This window comes from Ictalurus furcatus, chromosome 13, assembly GCF_023375685.1.
Source record: "Ictalurus furcatus strain D&B chromosome 13, Billie_1.0, whole genome shotgun sequence".
NCBI classification, from domain to species: domain Eukaryota; kingdom Metazoa; phylum Chordata; class Actinopteri; order Siluriformes; family Ictaluridae; genus Ictalurus; species Ictalurus furcatus.
Genome location: NC_071267.1, coordinates 716,257 through 731,944, shown reverse-complemented (window position 1 = coordinate 731,944; position 15,688 = coordinate 716,257). Strand labels below are relative to the sequence as shown.

The 15,688-nt window shown below is 39.6% G+C and overlaps 2 protein-coding genes and 1 pseudogene across 4 annotated transcripts; all 3 read right to left on the bottom strand.

The window, feature by feature from the left end:
• Positions 1-498: 498 nt before the first annotated feature.
• Positions 499-2,460, bottom strand: LOC128617197 (kelch-like protein 10). 2 transcript variants are annotated; one of them, XM_053640251.1, is made up of 5 exons: positions 2,348-2,460; positions 2,025-2,201; positions 1,781-1,878; positions 1,554-1,618; positions 499-910 (listed from the first exon to the last, which is right to left on the bottom strand). In XM_053640251.1, exons 1-5 carry the CDS (start codon positions 2,382-2,384, stop codon positions 802-804), a joined length of 486 nt encoding a protein of 161 aa, XP_053496226.1. In that variant the 5' UTR covers positions 2,385-2,460; the 3' UTR covers positions 499-801. The 2 variants fall into 2 exon arrangements, with proteins under 2 accessions (XP_053496226.1, XP_053496227.1); XM_053640252.1 differs by having other exon boundaries at positions 2,025-2,174.
• A 253-nt stretch (positions 2,461-2,713) lies between these two features.
• On the bottom strand, positions 2,714-9,323 carry LOC128617192 (uncharacterized). 2 transcript variants are annotated; one of them, XM_053640240.1, is made up of 10 exons: positions 8,541-9,323; positions 7,826-7,918; positions 7,466-7,549; positions 4,717-4,755; positions 4,451-4,543; positions 4,171-4,266; positions 3,910-3,928; positions 3,768-3,825; positions 3,597-3,671; positions 2,714-3,495 (listed from the first exon to the last, which is right to left on the bottom strand). In XM_053640240.1, the coding sequence occupies exons 1-9, from the start codon at positions 8,635-8,637 to the stop codon at positions 3,600-3,602; spliced, it is 651 nt and encodes a 216-aa protein (XP_053496215.1). In that variant the 5' UTR covers positions 8,638-9,323; the 3' UTR covers positions 2,714-3,495; positions 3,597-3,599. The 2 variants fall into 2 exon arrangements, with proteins under 2 accessions (XP_053496215.1, XP_053496216.1); XM_053640241.1 differs by having other exon boundaries at positions 4,717-4,749.
• Positions 8,804-15,466, bottom strand: LOC128617295 (butyrophilin-like protein 8; annotated as a pseudogene).
• Between the last annotated feature and the right edge of the window lie 222 nt (positions 15,467-15,688).

The following is a 15,688-nucleotide window of genomic DNA, read 5'->3' as shown; positions in this document are numbered from 1 at the left end:
GAAAATAAAATAATAATAAAATAACGTCTGTCACATCTTTCCATGTGTACGGAATGGAGAACGAAGGCCACATTATTTTCTTGTTTACAAAATACAAATAATACGTTTTTAAAAAACAGTGCAAGTACACTTCAGATGCGCTGATATTTTTCATCTTTAGAAAAAAAAAGAGAAAATCCTGAGTGGTTTTCGTCTCCGAGAGGAATTGGTTTAATGCGTGTGTGTGTGTGTGTGTGTGTGTGTGTGTGTGTGTGTGTGATGGGAGAACAGTTTGAGTATCAGAGTTCTGTGTTATGTGAGATTTGAGAAAAATTTGGAGGAGCAAAAAACGGCATCTTATTATTCTTATTCTTATTCTTATTCTTATTCTTATTATTCAAGTTATGCTTTTTTCACACCGACGTGCTGATTATCGTTAGCTACGGTAGAAATATAGGTACGTCTAGTATCGCTGAAACCTTTTCCACTCCCGCTGAAATAACCGAAAATATTCAGCGTTAGATTATTTTAGTGCACAAAACCATCTTTAAGTGTTTTTATTTTTTATTTTATTGAGACGTTGGGATTGATGTCCGTCTCCTGCTACGAGTGAACAAGTCCAAAGAACTTCCTGCCTGTGAGAAAAATCAGTGTGTGTGTGTGTGTGTGTGTGTGTGTGTGTGATGTCTGAAGCCAGCCTAAATGTGCCAGATATGTTTAAAAAAATAAATAAATCATGTTGACTTCGTTCGGAATAAAACAGCCGGAGACAGAGGTTCTGCCAATGGGATGTGGTTTAATAGCGTTTTAAAAGCTCCGTGTCTAGAGAAGGTCATCGTACGCGATGGTGTAGTCGGTGACGTTTGGAAGCCCGGATATCACACAGCAGCTCACCGCACCGCGGACGATATTCATGTCCTGGACGTTGAACCTGCAGGAAATCACGTTTATGACATGCGTTATGCTTTTAATCACCACTGTAGCACATTTAGCCTGGGGTCCTGAATTACTGCACAGAATAATTACATGAATAATACAAATATATAATAATATACAAAATAATAATAAATAATACAAAAATAATTCAAGCACAATGCTGCTGAGTTCTGCATCGTGATTGGGTCAGAAGGTGTTGATTAGTTCTCTGTAACAGCAGCTCTGACAGTAGTGTTATCGTTTCTATAGTAACAGCTCGTTTATACACTCTACATAAACATTAAAAAGAAAGTCCATTAACATGGAAGGAGTCTCCAGTGTCGGTGCTTTGTAACAGTCTGGACAAAGGAGTTTATAATAAAAGTTTTATAATAAGTTCAAATTTAGGAATAATAAACACTTCAGGACGTGCTGTTTATAGTAAAACAGTCCACCTTGGGGTGGACACCTGGTCATCGATTATTTATTTATTTTTAAATAATAGCACGTCATGTCATGTTTTCTACCTCACTTAATACCATGAGTTTAGAATTTCAAGGAAACATCACTAGACATCACTACAGTTCTGATCCTGGTCTCGATTTATATCTTAACTCCAGAACGGCAGATTTCTGGACCTGACACCATACGTCTCGTACCAGTCGTCGCTCTCTTCGTCGTAGTACTTGTAGCCGCCAACCACGTACAAGCGGCCGTCCATCACCTGGAAGAAGAAGAAGAGGAAGAAGAAGGCGGCGTCATGGTGAAGAGGTACACGACTAATTTCATTAATTCATTCCAGTGCTTGGAGTTAGGAAGTCTGATGGATCCAGCCTCGGTAAAAGAAACAATAAATTAGTTAGCCATGTGGTGTTTGGTGCGTTACCTCGACGCCAAAGTTCCTTCGTGGGTTAAACATGGAGGCAAGCATTCTCCAGGAGTTGGTATGAGGGTTGTAGGCTTCGACGCTCTGCAGACTGTGGGCTTAATGTGCATTAATAAAAGAACATAACATAATGATGTGCATTAATAAAAGAACACAAACCGTGATAACAGAAACATGCCTCCTTCCCATCCTTTACAGAGCGATTACAGACACTTCACTGACTCTCAGCACTGGAAGTTCTTACCGCAAACACTCGGTTGTTCAGAGCGATGATGCTCACGACACTGCTTTGGATGGGCATCGGTTCGATTCGCGTCCACTGATCGTAACGAGGGTCGAAACACTCGGCCGTGAAAAGGCACTCGTTTCCGTTGAGTCCTCCACAGATGTAGATCTAAAGGAACCCAAAACCAAGAAGGTTCTGGGTTTCCAGTTCAAGCTTTCAGGTTCCCTCAGGGACTATAACATTTTAATTAATGTTCATTTATTTATTTAATTGGTGCAGTCGTGTTTGGAGCAGCTCTGAAAACTCGACTGGTCTAGAAGATACTAAGGACTGACTTGTACCTTGTGTTGTACCCACTGATACCTTCATGTCCACCATGAAGCTAACTGCAGGTCATGATTATCTACAGCGCTGTGCGTTAACCGACCTTCAGGTGAACACTCATTAGTTGGCGGAGAAGAAGTCTGGAAAAGTATAACTCGGTGGTAAAGATCAGTGAAAGTGAGCGCATTTCACTCTTACCTTGGCCAGTAAGGTCATAGACCGGAACTTCTAGAATTCCAGCATTCTTGGAACCAGCTCACGCCATAGTGAAGGATCTCAGAATCAATGGTTGCTTCTCTTATTTATTTATTTATTTATTTATTATTGAGGGACATTGTTTTATATTTATATTTATTATTATTATTGCTGTACTTTTTATTTATCGGAGAGAAGCCTGTGAAATAAACCCTCTGCTTTACGTCACTAAGCTGTGGCCTCAAACTACATGATTTCATGATTAGTGTTTAATACAAGTTTCCCAACATCAAACACAGTATATTATAATGACACTGATATTATAATAAACCCGGAAGCACCACATTCACCTGTCTGAATGCATTACACAACTTTACAGATCTTATTTTTAAAGAAAGAAAGAAAAAGAATTCTCATTGTTTTAACATACAGCACGCCATGTTTCCTCTCGCTGCAATCAGACTTAACTCTTGAAATGCAAAAGAACTAAACAAAAATAATAAAGAAATGTTATATACAATTATAGAAATGCATTACTTATAATACCTTTCCAGCATCACTCTTATATAATATGTCATCTGATTTATGTGTACTGAATATAAATATAAACTCTGAGCATCTAAATAAAATAAACAATAAAAAACAATAAAATAAAATGTCTCAAAACAGGTAATAAATGAATAAATCCAATCATTATATAGAGAAATTAGATAATAAAAACTATTCTACAGGAGGCGCAAACATGAAGACAAGAAACTCACATTTAAGTGTCACACAAAAGATCGTAAAAAAAAAATATATATATATATTTAAATACAACACATTACAAGCATCTTTAAAACAATCCCTGAGGTGATCAGACGAGTGCGTCCAGTCTGTTCAGGTCATGGATGATGTCCTTTCTTCTCAGCGTGATGTAGAGATACACCCGAGTGCTCCAGAACACCAAACCGCCGTACGTTCTGCTTTTCTAGATGCGCACACAATCATTGATGATTCATTCATCTTTTCATTTCATATTTCAGTAATAACACCTGGAACAATCTTGTGCTGTTGTTGTTTTCTTCTTACCTGCTAAGACCCTGAGGGCTGAGCTTCAGGAACCAGATTCTCAAGTTCACGTTCATCACATTGTGAAGGTGAGTCCTGCGTTTGTATGATGTTTAATGTAAAAACCGCACAAGTTAATGATGTTAATCAGTTTTTTATTCCGTGTTTAATATTACACCGTGACGTACTCACCCTGTGTTTCTGTTTACACCCACACAATCGTCCCAGCGAGTCGATGTCTTTTCTAAATCTGTAAAAACCAGAACAAAAACGATCTTATCGTCTATCTAAACATCTATCTATATATTCATGTTCCTCAACAATACTCACGTACTCTTCTCTGTTCTCCTTCCCTGTGTGTGATGGGGAAAGAAAACGTGACAGTGTTTTAGAACAGAAACTGGTCGTGTTTAGAGCATGCACAAGTACTAAACCGATCCGGCTGTAAATAATCCGAGTGTAGTGTCTGATCTAAGGGATATATTCAGAGTCAGAGTCTTTATTTCTGTTACTGATACGACAATAGAATGAGAAAAAGTACACAGAGCAGCTACATCAGATCACACACTGTGTCGTGTTTGTAGATTATACTTACAGAAAGCAGATATTTGTAAAGCAAGGCAGCACACAGCAAAGACGCATTCAGTCGGTAGGAGAACGACGCGCAGATCCACTGTACGCTGGCCAGTTTCTATTTATAATCATAATTGGAAAAGAAAAGAAATTGTAGTTCTGTACGTATATACATTAAACTGGACTGGTTTCAATAACATTTTTCTGATGACTTTAATGTCAGTAATTTCACACTAATGTTTTTACCGTGATGAGTTTTTGTAGTATTATTATTAAAATCATGGACTATAGAGTTCACTCACGCGCTTTTAGGATCAGCTCCACTAATAACACAACCGCGTTCACAAGAACCACCACCACTGAGCCAAACATGAACACAACCAAATGGGACAAACCTGTAACACAAAGACATGAGGATTAGACAAAACAGTCACTTTTCTCTTTTAACTCCGTGTGTTGTTTTATAAATATAGAATAACGGTATTTTATGGCCTGAATGTAACTCGGATATATCCTGACTGAGACAGAAATATCTTCATACTTTGACAGAAAATAATGTTGTACTTACGTTGCTGTGTCCCAGTGTTTCTGGAGTCAGATTCTCGACCTGTGGTGATTAAAGCGAAATCAGTGAATTTATATGAGATCTGTGACAATAGAAACAAAACCTGTTCCCTTCTGTGTAATCCAGTACACGTTTTCCAATTCCATATAAATAACAACGCACTAGTGGAAGTGGTAACTGAAGCTGGTCAAAATCAGACCCTTTCAGCAGGACATTCACAACCATGCACATGGACGCCACATTTCTAACTGTCTAACCCATTACATTACTCACAACTACTGAATGATAAAACCACTCGGAATGATTAGATACAGCGGTGCAAGGACCATTCAAGATGCTTTGGCCAAACATCTCACAGACGCCAATACTCCAGAAAATGTGCTTACAGAGGCCACAGTATGAAGCTCTTGGGGTTCTCTTTATATCTCTGAGGATTAAACGGTCTGAACTTGGGCTGAATTTGCTGGAACGCACACTCCTGAGAAGAGAAGGCAGCTGTCTTGAAGGCTCTCCATCCTTCTCTCTGGAGAATGGTGGATTTCAATTATAACCCTTCCCAGTCTGATTAGCAGCAACAAATCTCTTCTCTGAGGTCATGGCTGATGTCCTTTCTTCTTGGCATGATGTGCTCCAGAACACCAAACTGCCGTATGTTCTGCTTTTATAGAGGTAGTCACACTTCTTGATGTTTCTTGATATTTCATCTGTAACACCTGGCTGTTTATTACTCTCTTAATGATCGTGGAAGTAGGAAGGGTGTATTTATTTTTTCCCCACCTGGTTTCTGAATTTTGGTTTACGTTTAGGGAAAAAATGACTACATATTTAAACCTGTTGTGGTTTTTTTTTATCGTCATCTAAGGTTATTTATTTGTTTATAGAAGTTGGTGAGGACCACACAACTGTTATTTAACTCCTGAAAATAAATAAGAATAGAATTGAAGGAGGGTGTACTTTCTTTTTCCCCATGGCTGTAGTTACAGTAAATGTTGTGGAACATTCATAAGAACAATCTCCAGGACAGAGGAGTTTCCCATTTCTGGCTTCTTTTATATTTTTTTCTCTTTATCTTCAAGATGTTAAGGGAATGACTGTGTACAGCTCCTACAGAATACAGTGGATGTAAAAAGTTTACACACCCCTGTTAAAATGGCAGGTTTTTGTGATTTTAAAAAAATTAAACCAGGATAAAATCATGTCTGAACCTTTTCTACCTTTATTGTGAAAATTTAACCTATTAATTAAAGTGAAACACAATATTGTTTCACAAATCATTTTAGGGGGAAAAAGTAATAAATAATCTGGTTGCATAAGTTTGCACACTAAACTAAACTAAACTTAGTTGAAGCACCTTTAGATTTTATCCCAGAATTCAATCTTTTTTGGTAAGGTGGTAGAAGACCCGCTGCCTCCCCATTGAGATTGGCTGAAGAGGGTTTGCCTGGGTCACCCGGGCAATGGTGTATGATGTTGAAAGATCCGTAACACCCGATGACCCCAGGTTACATCACAGATGATGTGTCTAGGTTGCACCTGCAAGGTGTGTGTAAAATCATGCTGAAAGGTGAAATTCCTCTTCATCTTAAGTGTTTTATCAGAAGCCTTAAGGTTTTACGCCAAAGCTACTCATTATTCCCTCCACCCTGATTAAAGCCCCAGTTCCAGCTGAATAAAAACAGCCCCGATGTATGATGCTGCAACACCATGCTACCCCGTGGGGACGGTGTTTTTTGGTGATGTGCTGTGTGTTGTTTTTTTTAGCCAAACTTATCTTTTGGTATTCTGGGCAAAAAGTTAAACTTTGGTCTCATCAGATCACTGGACATTATTCCACATGGTTTTGGGAGATTGGATGTTTTATTATTTATTTATTTTTTGGTTCAAAAAGGCTTCCGTCTTGCCCCCCTACCCCATAGCCCATAACATAGATTGTTGTCACATGTAGGGAGCAACCAGAACTTGCCCGAAAATGCTGTAAATCTTTTAATGTTGCTGTAGCCGTTTCCCCGGGTCTTCTCATCAATTTCAGAGGGACGTCCTGTTCTTAGTAATATTTTCTTACTGTAATAAAATTTTCCCCACTTGCTGATTATTGTCTTTACAGTGTTCCATGGAATATCCAATGCCTTGGAATTGTTTTTGTGACCCTCTCCTGACTGATATTTTTCAGCAATGAGATCTCGTAACTGCTTTGCTTTGTAAGCTCTTTGTGGTCCAGGGCTTTTCCAGATGGATGTTACCAAGAAGATGTCAGGAGAATCCTACAGGAACAGCTGGACTTCATCTGGGGTTAATCAGTCACGTTAATTGATGTCAGATGTACACTAATCAGTATTTAACATGAGTTTGAATGTGATTGGTCGATTCTGAACACTACCACTTTCCCAGTTATAAAAGGGTGTGCACACTTATGCAAGCTGGGGATTGGAAGTTTTTCGTTTTTCTGTTTTTTTCCCCTAAAATGATTCTTATTGTTTATAGAAAATGAATCAACACTTTCTGATTTGAGAATTCACCTGAGCAGTGGTCTAATTATTGTAACTAACCTCTGATAAAATAAAAATAATGTTACTGTTATTCAGGTAGTGCAGGTCTTATGTATGCTGCTTAATATAACACTGGATTTAAAATTTATGTTTCGTTTTTAATTAAGTTTGAACCACTTCCTTTGAATTGATCTGAATTTATTAGTTTTTTAATCGTGCTATTAAAATAAAAAGTATTTGAAAAGGATGAGAAAAGTAATGAATACCTGATGAATACTTTCTATGTATAAACCATGTTATCACGGTCAAGATGTGGAGGAATGCAGTCGCACAGGTCAGCGCGTCACGCTCTACAAAGTGAGAAAAAGACACATTTTTACACAAGTGCAATCACGACAGAGTTACTGTATAAACAATTCACCACAGAACTGCAGTAAAAACACTTTGAAAGATAAAACACACGGTCGTGATTTTGTACTGGATTATTCTTACCTTCTTCCTCTTGGCTTCCTGATTAACTATTTAACATTTATAACTTCTTTTGTACATGAAACCATGTGAGGATGATCCAGTGGAAAAGCATCTCCTCTACCAATAAACCACAATGAAGCAGGACTGGTGCTTACCTTTCACATTATCCACAATGACATAACGGAGGTAGATCGACGCTGATGCAGTTACAACCTCCAGGATCATTCTCGATGATATCCGGAGTAAAACTGCAAAAACAAACGAGTGTTTTTACACACTTCACATGACACATCTCTCACTGGTCTTACTGAGGTTATTAAATCTGCTGCACGCTCCGTACCAGGATTTCTGTACCGCAGTGTTAGCGCAGTGCTAGCAAGCTACTTAACTGTTAATACAATACCCAAATCTGATGGAATATACCACCACAAGCATGATTTTATTCCTCACTAACATTATCAAGTTTTCCAGCCAGAGAGAAGTGAGAGAAGTTAAAACATTTAAATTCAAACTAAATCTACAATCAATTTAGAATTCAGTATATCATGCATTTTATACGAACACAAAAGTGAAATGTGTTTAGAATCATGTACTTTTGTGAAAATAATACATTTATTAATGTAAACATTTGAATTCACTGTATTCCTGACCAACACACAAAGTCTGTATGTAAAAGTTTTTAGGAATGGAGTTGTGTAATCAGTTAACTGTTATCTACACATATAGAGTTTTAAATAATGTAATGTCTGTGGACTGAAGATAAAATAATATAGTTATGAACGCATATTACATCTAATGTAATGTAATGTTTGACTGGAAAAAATAAATGATCTAAAATGAGTCAAATAAAGAATTATATAATGTACTTACACACACGCTTGCAATAATAATGAGAGATAAAACAATACAATGCCAACAATGGAATTAGTGCCAACATCAGAAGTCCTGAAAAACAGAGAATGTTCATTACATTAATACAGCACTTTGTTTGAGAAGGTTCAGATTTAATCTGAAATTATTATTTGTGTCTGTAATTGTGCTGATGAAGATAATATGCTCCAGGCTCATCACATACACGACTAAAACTGAAATCTTGTGGGATGAGGCTGATTTTAGGGTACTGTATGTAAGTGTTAGTAGGTCTGGACAATGAGGCAACAAAATATAGAGAATATCCATCCATCTTCTACCGCTTACTCCTTCTCAGGGTCACAGGGAACCCGGAGACTATCCCAGGGAGCATCGGGCACAAGGCGGGGTACACCCTGGACAGGGTGCCAATCCATCGCACAATCACATACACACTCACACACCCATTCATACACTACGGACACTTTAGACACGCCAATCAGACTACCATGCATGTCTCTGGACTGGGGGAGGAAACCAGAGTACCCGGAAGAAACCCCCGCAGCATGGGGAGAACATGCAAACTCCACACACACAGGGCCACGGTGGGAATCGAACCCCCGACCCTGGAGGTGTGAGGCAAACGTGCTATAGAGAATATGTAAAATTCTATACATGCAGTCTAAATGTTTTATATACTGTATATAATAGCTTTTAGGATAAAAAGTGCTTGGGAAAATATAATAGTACATTTAATGAAACGTACATGTCAATCAAATATAACGTTACCTGCAAAAAGTGGTACTTACCTTGATGAAGTCTATATATATATATATATATATATATATATATATATATATATATATATATATATATATATATAATAACACATATTCGTAGAGTATTGCTGAATTCTGTGATATTGTAACAAAAGTTTGCTCGTTTTTGTAGAGTCCTTCCACGGCATACTGTATTGGAAAATAGAGGATCATTAAAAGGTTATTTCAGAGGTCTGTAAGGCATTTTTAAAGAACAGTAAATAAAAACACATGAATGGTATTTATATTCCAGGTATTATGGCAGCTACCCGAAACAAAAGGTAACATTACAGTTATACACCAGTGCTGTTATTCCAGTGTAAGGACCCGTGTAACTACGATGTGTTAATATGGAAATACAGCAAATTACAATATGCATTTACATGTGAATAATTACAGAACTGAATTATTCACTTGTTGTGAAAGATAAATAAAATACCATGAATAGTATAATGTTGTCCTCAACACCAGAACTGATTCAGTAGGATTGAGAAACAGAAAATCAGAGGAATTCACACACGTCAGTATAAAGGAAATCTGTAGTTAGGAATTGGGGCAGTATTTGTGGTCATTTTATTTATTTATTTATTTATAAGCATTAATTCTATATTGTTCCACATGCCATGTGTTTAACCCTCATCAACTGCTGCAGGTTAACAAATTTAAACAGTCAATTAATGTCAAAATCTGAAGTTTTTTAAAGGAAATAAATACACAGAGATGTTCAACAGGATACTGTCAGCAGGGATGTTATTTTAGAATTTTTATTTTAGAATTATTTTAGAATTATACACAGAGGTTTGTCTCAGATATCCTCGATTTTGATCGAGTAAGGAGCAGGGGTACTGTAAATTTTTTTAAAAAAAAGAGTGACTAAGTCTGTGTGAAATTGTTTAAAACATGTATCAGTACATTCATTCTATAATGTAGAATTGATCTACCTCTCTCTCTCTCTCTCTCTCTCTCTCTCTCTCTCACACACACACACACACACACACACACACACACACACACACACACACACACATTACACATTAAGAAATGTTTAATATAAAAAAAATAAATGCTTGAAACACCTACCAATAGCGATAACATACAGAATATACAGAAGAGTAGAAAGTGGCCCCAGTAGCAGAAATATCAGAATAATCACTTTCCGTTCAGTGTTTATATTATACCAGATATCCACAACAATAGCTAGACAATAACAAAACAAAAAAATAATGTTAGTATATATTACACAAATACATACAGTGCTTTGTAAACAAAAATATGAAACACTTTGCTTAAAGAAATGGTACAAGAAAACTCCCACAGCACGGGGAGAACATGCAAATTCGAACCCCCAACCCTGGTGGAGGTGTAAGGTCAATGTGCTAACCACTTTATTTTTTAAAGATGTTAATGGCACCTCTGAATTAATTTCTTTCATGTCTCCTCTTTGGCAGTACAGCGGTGTGTTCTCTATCATAATACTGATGGAGATGGGGGAGACAACAAGGGGTTGAATATCTTTAGGTCACAACCATATCCTCAGTTCTCTGGGGATGTTACGCCACGGCCAGCAGATGGCACTGCGGCACGGCTTCTGACTGGTCACGTGACTCTTTTGTTTTCGTTTGCTTCCTGCTTGGACATTGATTTAAGTCTGATCATGTCTCTGATTTGCCCCAGGTGTCCATGTTTTGGTTTGATTATGTTGACTATTTAAACCCCTCGGTGACTGCGCACTTCGCGCAGTATTATTTGGTTTACATTTGTCATGTCGAGGAAGTATGACGGTATGTGCTAACGTGTAGCATGCTAGCGGTCGTAGCTAGATGTCCTGAGTTTAAGTATAGTCAGTAGAGACCGCGCTCCCTGTGTTTTGTTTGTCTGCTAATTAATAAAGACTTTGACCTGCACCTGCATCCGCCTCCAGTCCCGATACGTTTCGTAACAGGGGGCACGAGTGAGGTATCTTCACGTTGTCCCTCAGAAGCAATATTCCATTATGCCAGCCACGTGACATATCAGTGTAGTGATGATAACTCTGGGGATGAATGTAGGATTAGGTTCCAGTAAAACCTGAGCCTTGCCCCATAGAAAGTGCATACATGATGGGTTTACCAGCATGGTTATCAGCGTGGATGTCACTAATGCACTTTGCTGAAGCCAGTGTCAGCAGCATCACCATATTCAAAGAAAGTGCTTTAAGATCTAACTGATCCAGAGGATCGAACAGCAGTTCTGATAATACATCCAGCACCACAGCCAAGTCCCTTGGAGTGAAAACTTGAGATTGTAGTGGAGTCAAGGAGCCCCTTCATCAATTCTGTTCCCCAATCCTACATGGCATGCTTAAATGGCAGCCAGGTATTCCTTAATGGTGGACAGGGCTTTGCCCTTATCTAGCAGTTCCTGTAGGAACGGGACACTGGAAAGCAACTGAGCCTGAGGCTGTGCACCGCTCCTCAACCAGACACCATTTGCAATTATAGTCTGATCTCATAACTGATGCTCTCGCATTCTGAACGGTCATGATAACACTATCAGGTAACCAGGCTGTGGTCAGATTGACCCTCTCACACACCAGGCCCAGAGCCAGACCTTCTGGATGAGACTGAAGTATTTCCCAGTGAGTCTGAGTTAGGAGATCTCTGCGTATAGGGAGGGGCCACAGGCGGCCACAGAACAGTTGAATTATGTCGGCCAGCCACTGCTTCTCTGGCCAGCAGGGGGCTATCAAAATGAGCCTCATAAAATAGAAGCCAAAATGGCTTACCTCATGAGGTACCAGCCTTATCAGCCCGGCTTCTTTGTGCCACAATGGGGTTGAAGGGCTTCTTGACCTATGTGCCTCTAGGCTCTGAAGGGTTGTTTGGGCCCTGAGTGGATGCTTGAGGTGATGACTGTCTCTTTGGGCTCCGGTAGGCCGGTGGACAGGCTATAGACTGAACAAAAATCTGCCAAGGTGTCTGGGAGGGAGCTGTTTGTGTCATAGGGAGGCACAGATTAAGTGCTATGCATTGTGGCTACTACAGGTCTTTGCAGGTCCACAGGCACATCCAGCAAATGCATCTTTTCTCTAAGGGAGAGGCTTGAGAGGATGAGCCATCACGCTCTCTTCTGAGAGACCATCAGGGCCATGGTTCTCCCAGATGCTTGAAGAACTACACATCTGTGAAGGCGCAGTCAGAGGTCTGTGACCACTCACGCCTCATTTCATAGTGCTGGGCTGGGTGAGGTTGTCATTTCTTCCTCCAGTTCTTGGCAGCCATTTTCCCTGGTGCTCTGGGCTTTGTGGCCTGTGCAGAGGGAATAAAAGGCTCTGTCGGCTTTGTTGACAGAACCACACTAACTTCACTAGCGGTGAACAGATTTTCAGACAGAAGTTCTTTTGCAAGATGAGGGGCAGGTCGTATTCATTGACCAAGCTGAGAACTTGCTCTGTGAACAGTTTATCTGAGCCACCAGCAATGCTTGTTGTCTAAGTGATACTTACCTTCAGTAACACCCCAAAGGATGAAGAGAATGGCCATAATAATATTAGGGCAAAGGACATGTCCCAATTGTATAGCTAGGGCTCTTCTGCTGTCATCTACAAACAAAATAAAGAACATTTGTATTAAGTTTACTTTATTAAGTTGAAATGTAACCTTACCAAACTTCCAAAGTGACAAAATGAAGCTCAGACTTACCATTATTTTTAAAAGATGTATAAGAGAAGTATCCTAGGATAAGTGATCCAATTACAAATCCCAGTACACAAAAAACAAAAATTCCAACATGCATAGAGGAAAAGCCTGTGTAGCACAAACACCAGAGTTATTAAAACATTATAACACTGTAATATCTGTGAGGAAATAAAGAACAACTGGTGATATTATAAAATAGTTCATCACATCAACTTACTAATGGACATGTTTCCATAATAAATACATTTTCATATTACAGTTAAAATACTTTAAAAAATAAATAAATAAGTCATCTTGGAGCAATCAATGGACATTTTAAGGGACTGATATCCATCCATCCATCCATCCATCCATCTTCTATACTGCTTATCTTCTTCAGGGTCACAGGGAACCTGGAGCCTATCCCAGGGAGCATGGGGCACAAGGCAGGGTACACCCTGGACAGGGTGCCAATCCATTGCAGGGCACAATCACATACACATTCACGCACCCATTCATAGAGTGCAGACACTTTGGACATGCCAATCAGCCTACCATGCATGTCTTTGGACTGGGGGAGGAAACCGGAGTACCCGAAGGAAATCCCCTGCAGCCTGGGGAGAACATGCAAACTCCGCACACACAGGACCACGGTGGTAATCGAACCCCCAACCCTGGAGGTGTGAGGCGAACGTGCTAACCACTAAGCCACCGTGGGCCCTAGGGACTGATATCATGCAAGAATAATGCGCTTACACATAGAGGATAGGTAGCACATGACCTCACAGATGCTGACGGTTGGCTAGCATCTGTCATATCACAGTAAACCAGTGACTACATTTCCCATCCTGCACTGTGGCCTACAAACATGGCCCCGATGGACTGCAAATCCCAGAGCACTCATATTCATTCTAATCACGCACACCTGCATCCAATTCACACACTCACTCCACAGTATAAAGAGACTGCTTCTACACAATGACTTTGTGAAGTATTACGTTCAGCTGCCTAGTCTCTGTCATATGTCCAATCCTCATATCATGTTTGCTTTTTGATCATTGACCTTTGTTTACTCTGTTGACCTCGATTCTCTGCCCTGCCTAGTTTTGCCTGTTTGCCTGATCGCCTGACCTCTGCCTGACCTCTGCCTTTCTTTGTTTATTGATTTCTACCTAATCCTTTGGACTTTGTTTAATTAAACTGCCATACCTGCAACAGCTTCCGTCTCAGTCTCCATTACGTGACAGCGTCACTGTGACTGAAAGGGAAAGTGTCATGGATATGCTGAAATAGGCACTGGACTACGATTCCCATCAGCCACTGCACCGCACATGATCCTATCACATGATTGTTTGCACCTGTTTTCATGTTTTGGTTAATTAGCACTTGTGTATATAGTCACGTTTTCCACAGCGCTCATTGTCTTGCAATTGTTTATGTTGTGATCTTATGGTTATGTTTCTTAGTCCTGACACGTGTTCGTAGTTCTTGTTCTGTCTGTCTGTTCTACTCCGTTTTCATTAAACTTTACTCTACACTTGTCTCCATTACATGACCCAGAGAGAATGCACATGATTTCAGTCATGATAATCCACTTCCAACGTATTTTAGCACTCAGCTCTGGTACATCTTTACATGATTTGTACATTAAAACAGTGACTTACCCAGCTGCTGCACTTCCACAGTTGTGTTATCTGAGAATGCCCCAGAGAATGCTGAACATGTATACAGCCCTTTCTCGTCAGTTCGGACATCCTTCAGTCTCAATGAGAAGTTTCCTTTGTTTCTTTCTTCAGCGCTGAACAATTCCACTCTGTCCATGTATCTCTCATGGGACGAGTCTGTGTGGACCTCACCATGTTCATAGAGCAGCACTAAGATCTCTCCATCCATTTTCATCCATGAGACCTCTTCTATATTTTTCCGCTGGGATATGTGAGTCTGCAGAGCAATTCAGAGTGATAACTTCACCCACATACGCAGATATGACGTGAGCTCCAGACACGATCAAACGCTCTGAAATGAGAATTGTTTACAATTTTGATTTTACATAAAAAACAGAATTGACCTCCTTTTTAAATCAAGTATTTTTTTACAGAACATCATGTAAATTAAGTGAAAGAATTTACCCACCAATCTCCTTTATTTCAATCAGAGTTTCATCAGAGTCATGGTTTGTGTAAACAGCACACTTATAAACTCCTGCGTCTTGCCGGGTCACGTTCGTCAGGAAGAGAGAGAAGTTTCCCTGAGCGATCTCCTCAATGAAGAAATGAGCTCTTTCACGATAACTCGGGTTCTGAGACTCCGGATGACTCTCTCCGTCCTGCCACAAGTGCACTAGAGTTTCAGAGTCATTTCTTTTCCACTCTATTTCCAGTTCTTGCATTGGTAGAGGAGTCTCTACAAAGCAGGGCAGCATCACTGAGCCTCCCAGCTGGACAATGAGAGGACCAGACGGACCATGGACATAAAGTGAATAAAAACACAGTTAACAGACGTTGACCTAACGTTGTTTGTTCTTCCCAGGCAATGCTAGTTTCCTTCACACTCACAAAAACATGCCACTAAGTAAATGAAAGTACAGTACTCCTCCTGACAGAACCAAAAGTTCAGGGGATGGAGTCAGATCTGATCCACCTGATTTTACCTGAGTTAGGTGGTAGGGTTAAGTTTATAGGAGGAGTCAGATCAG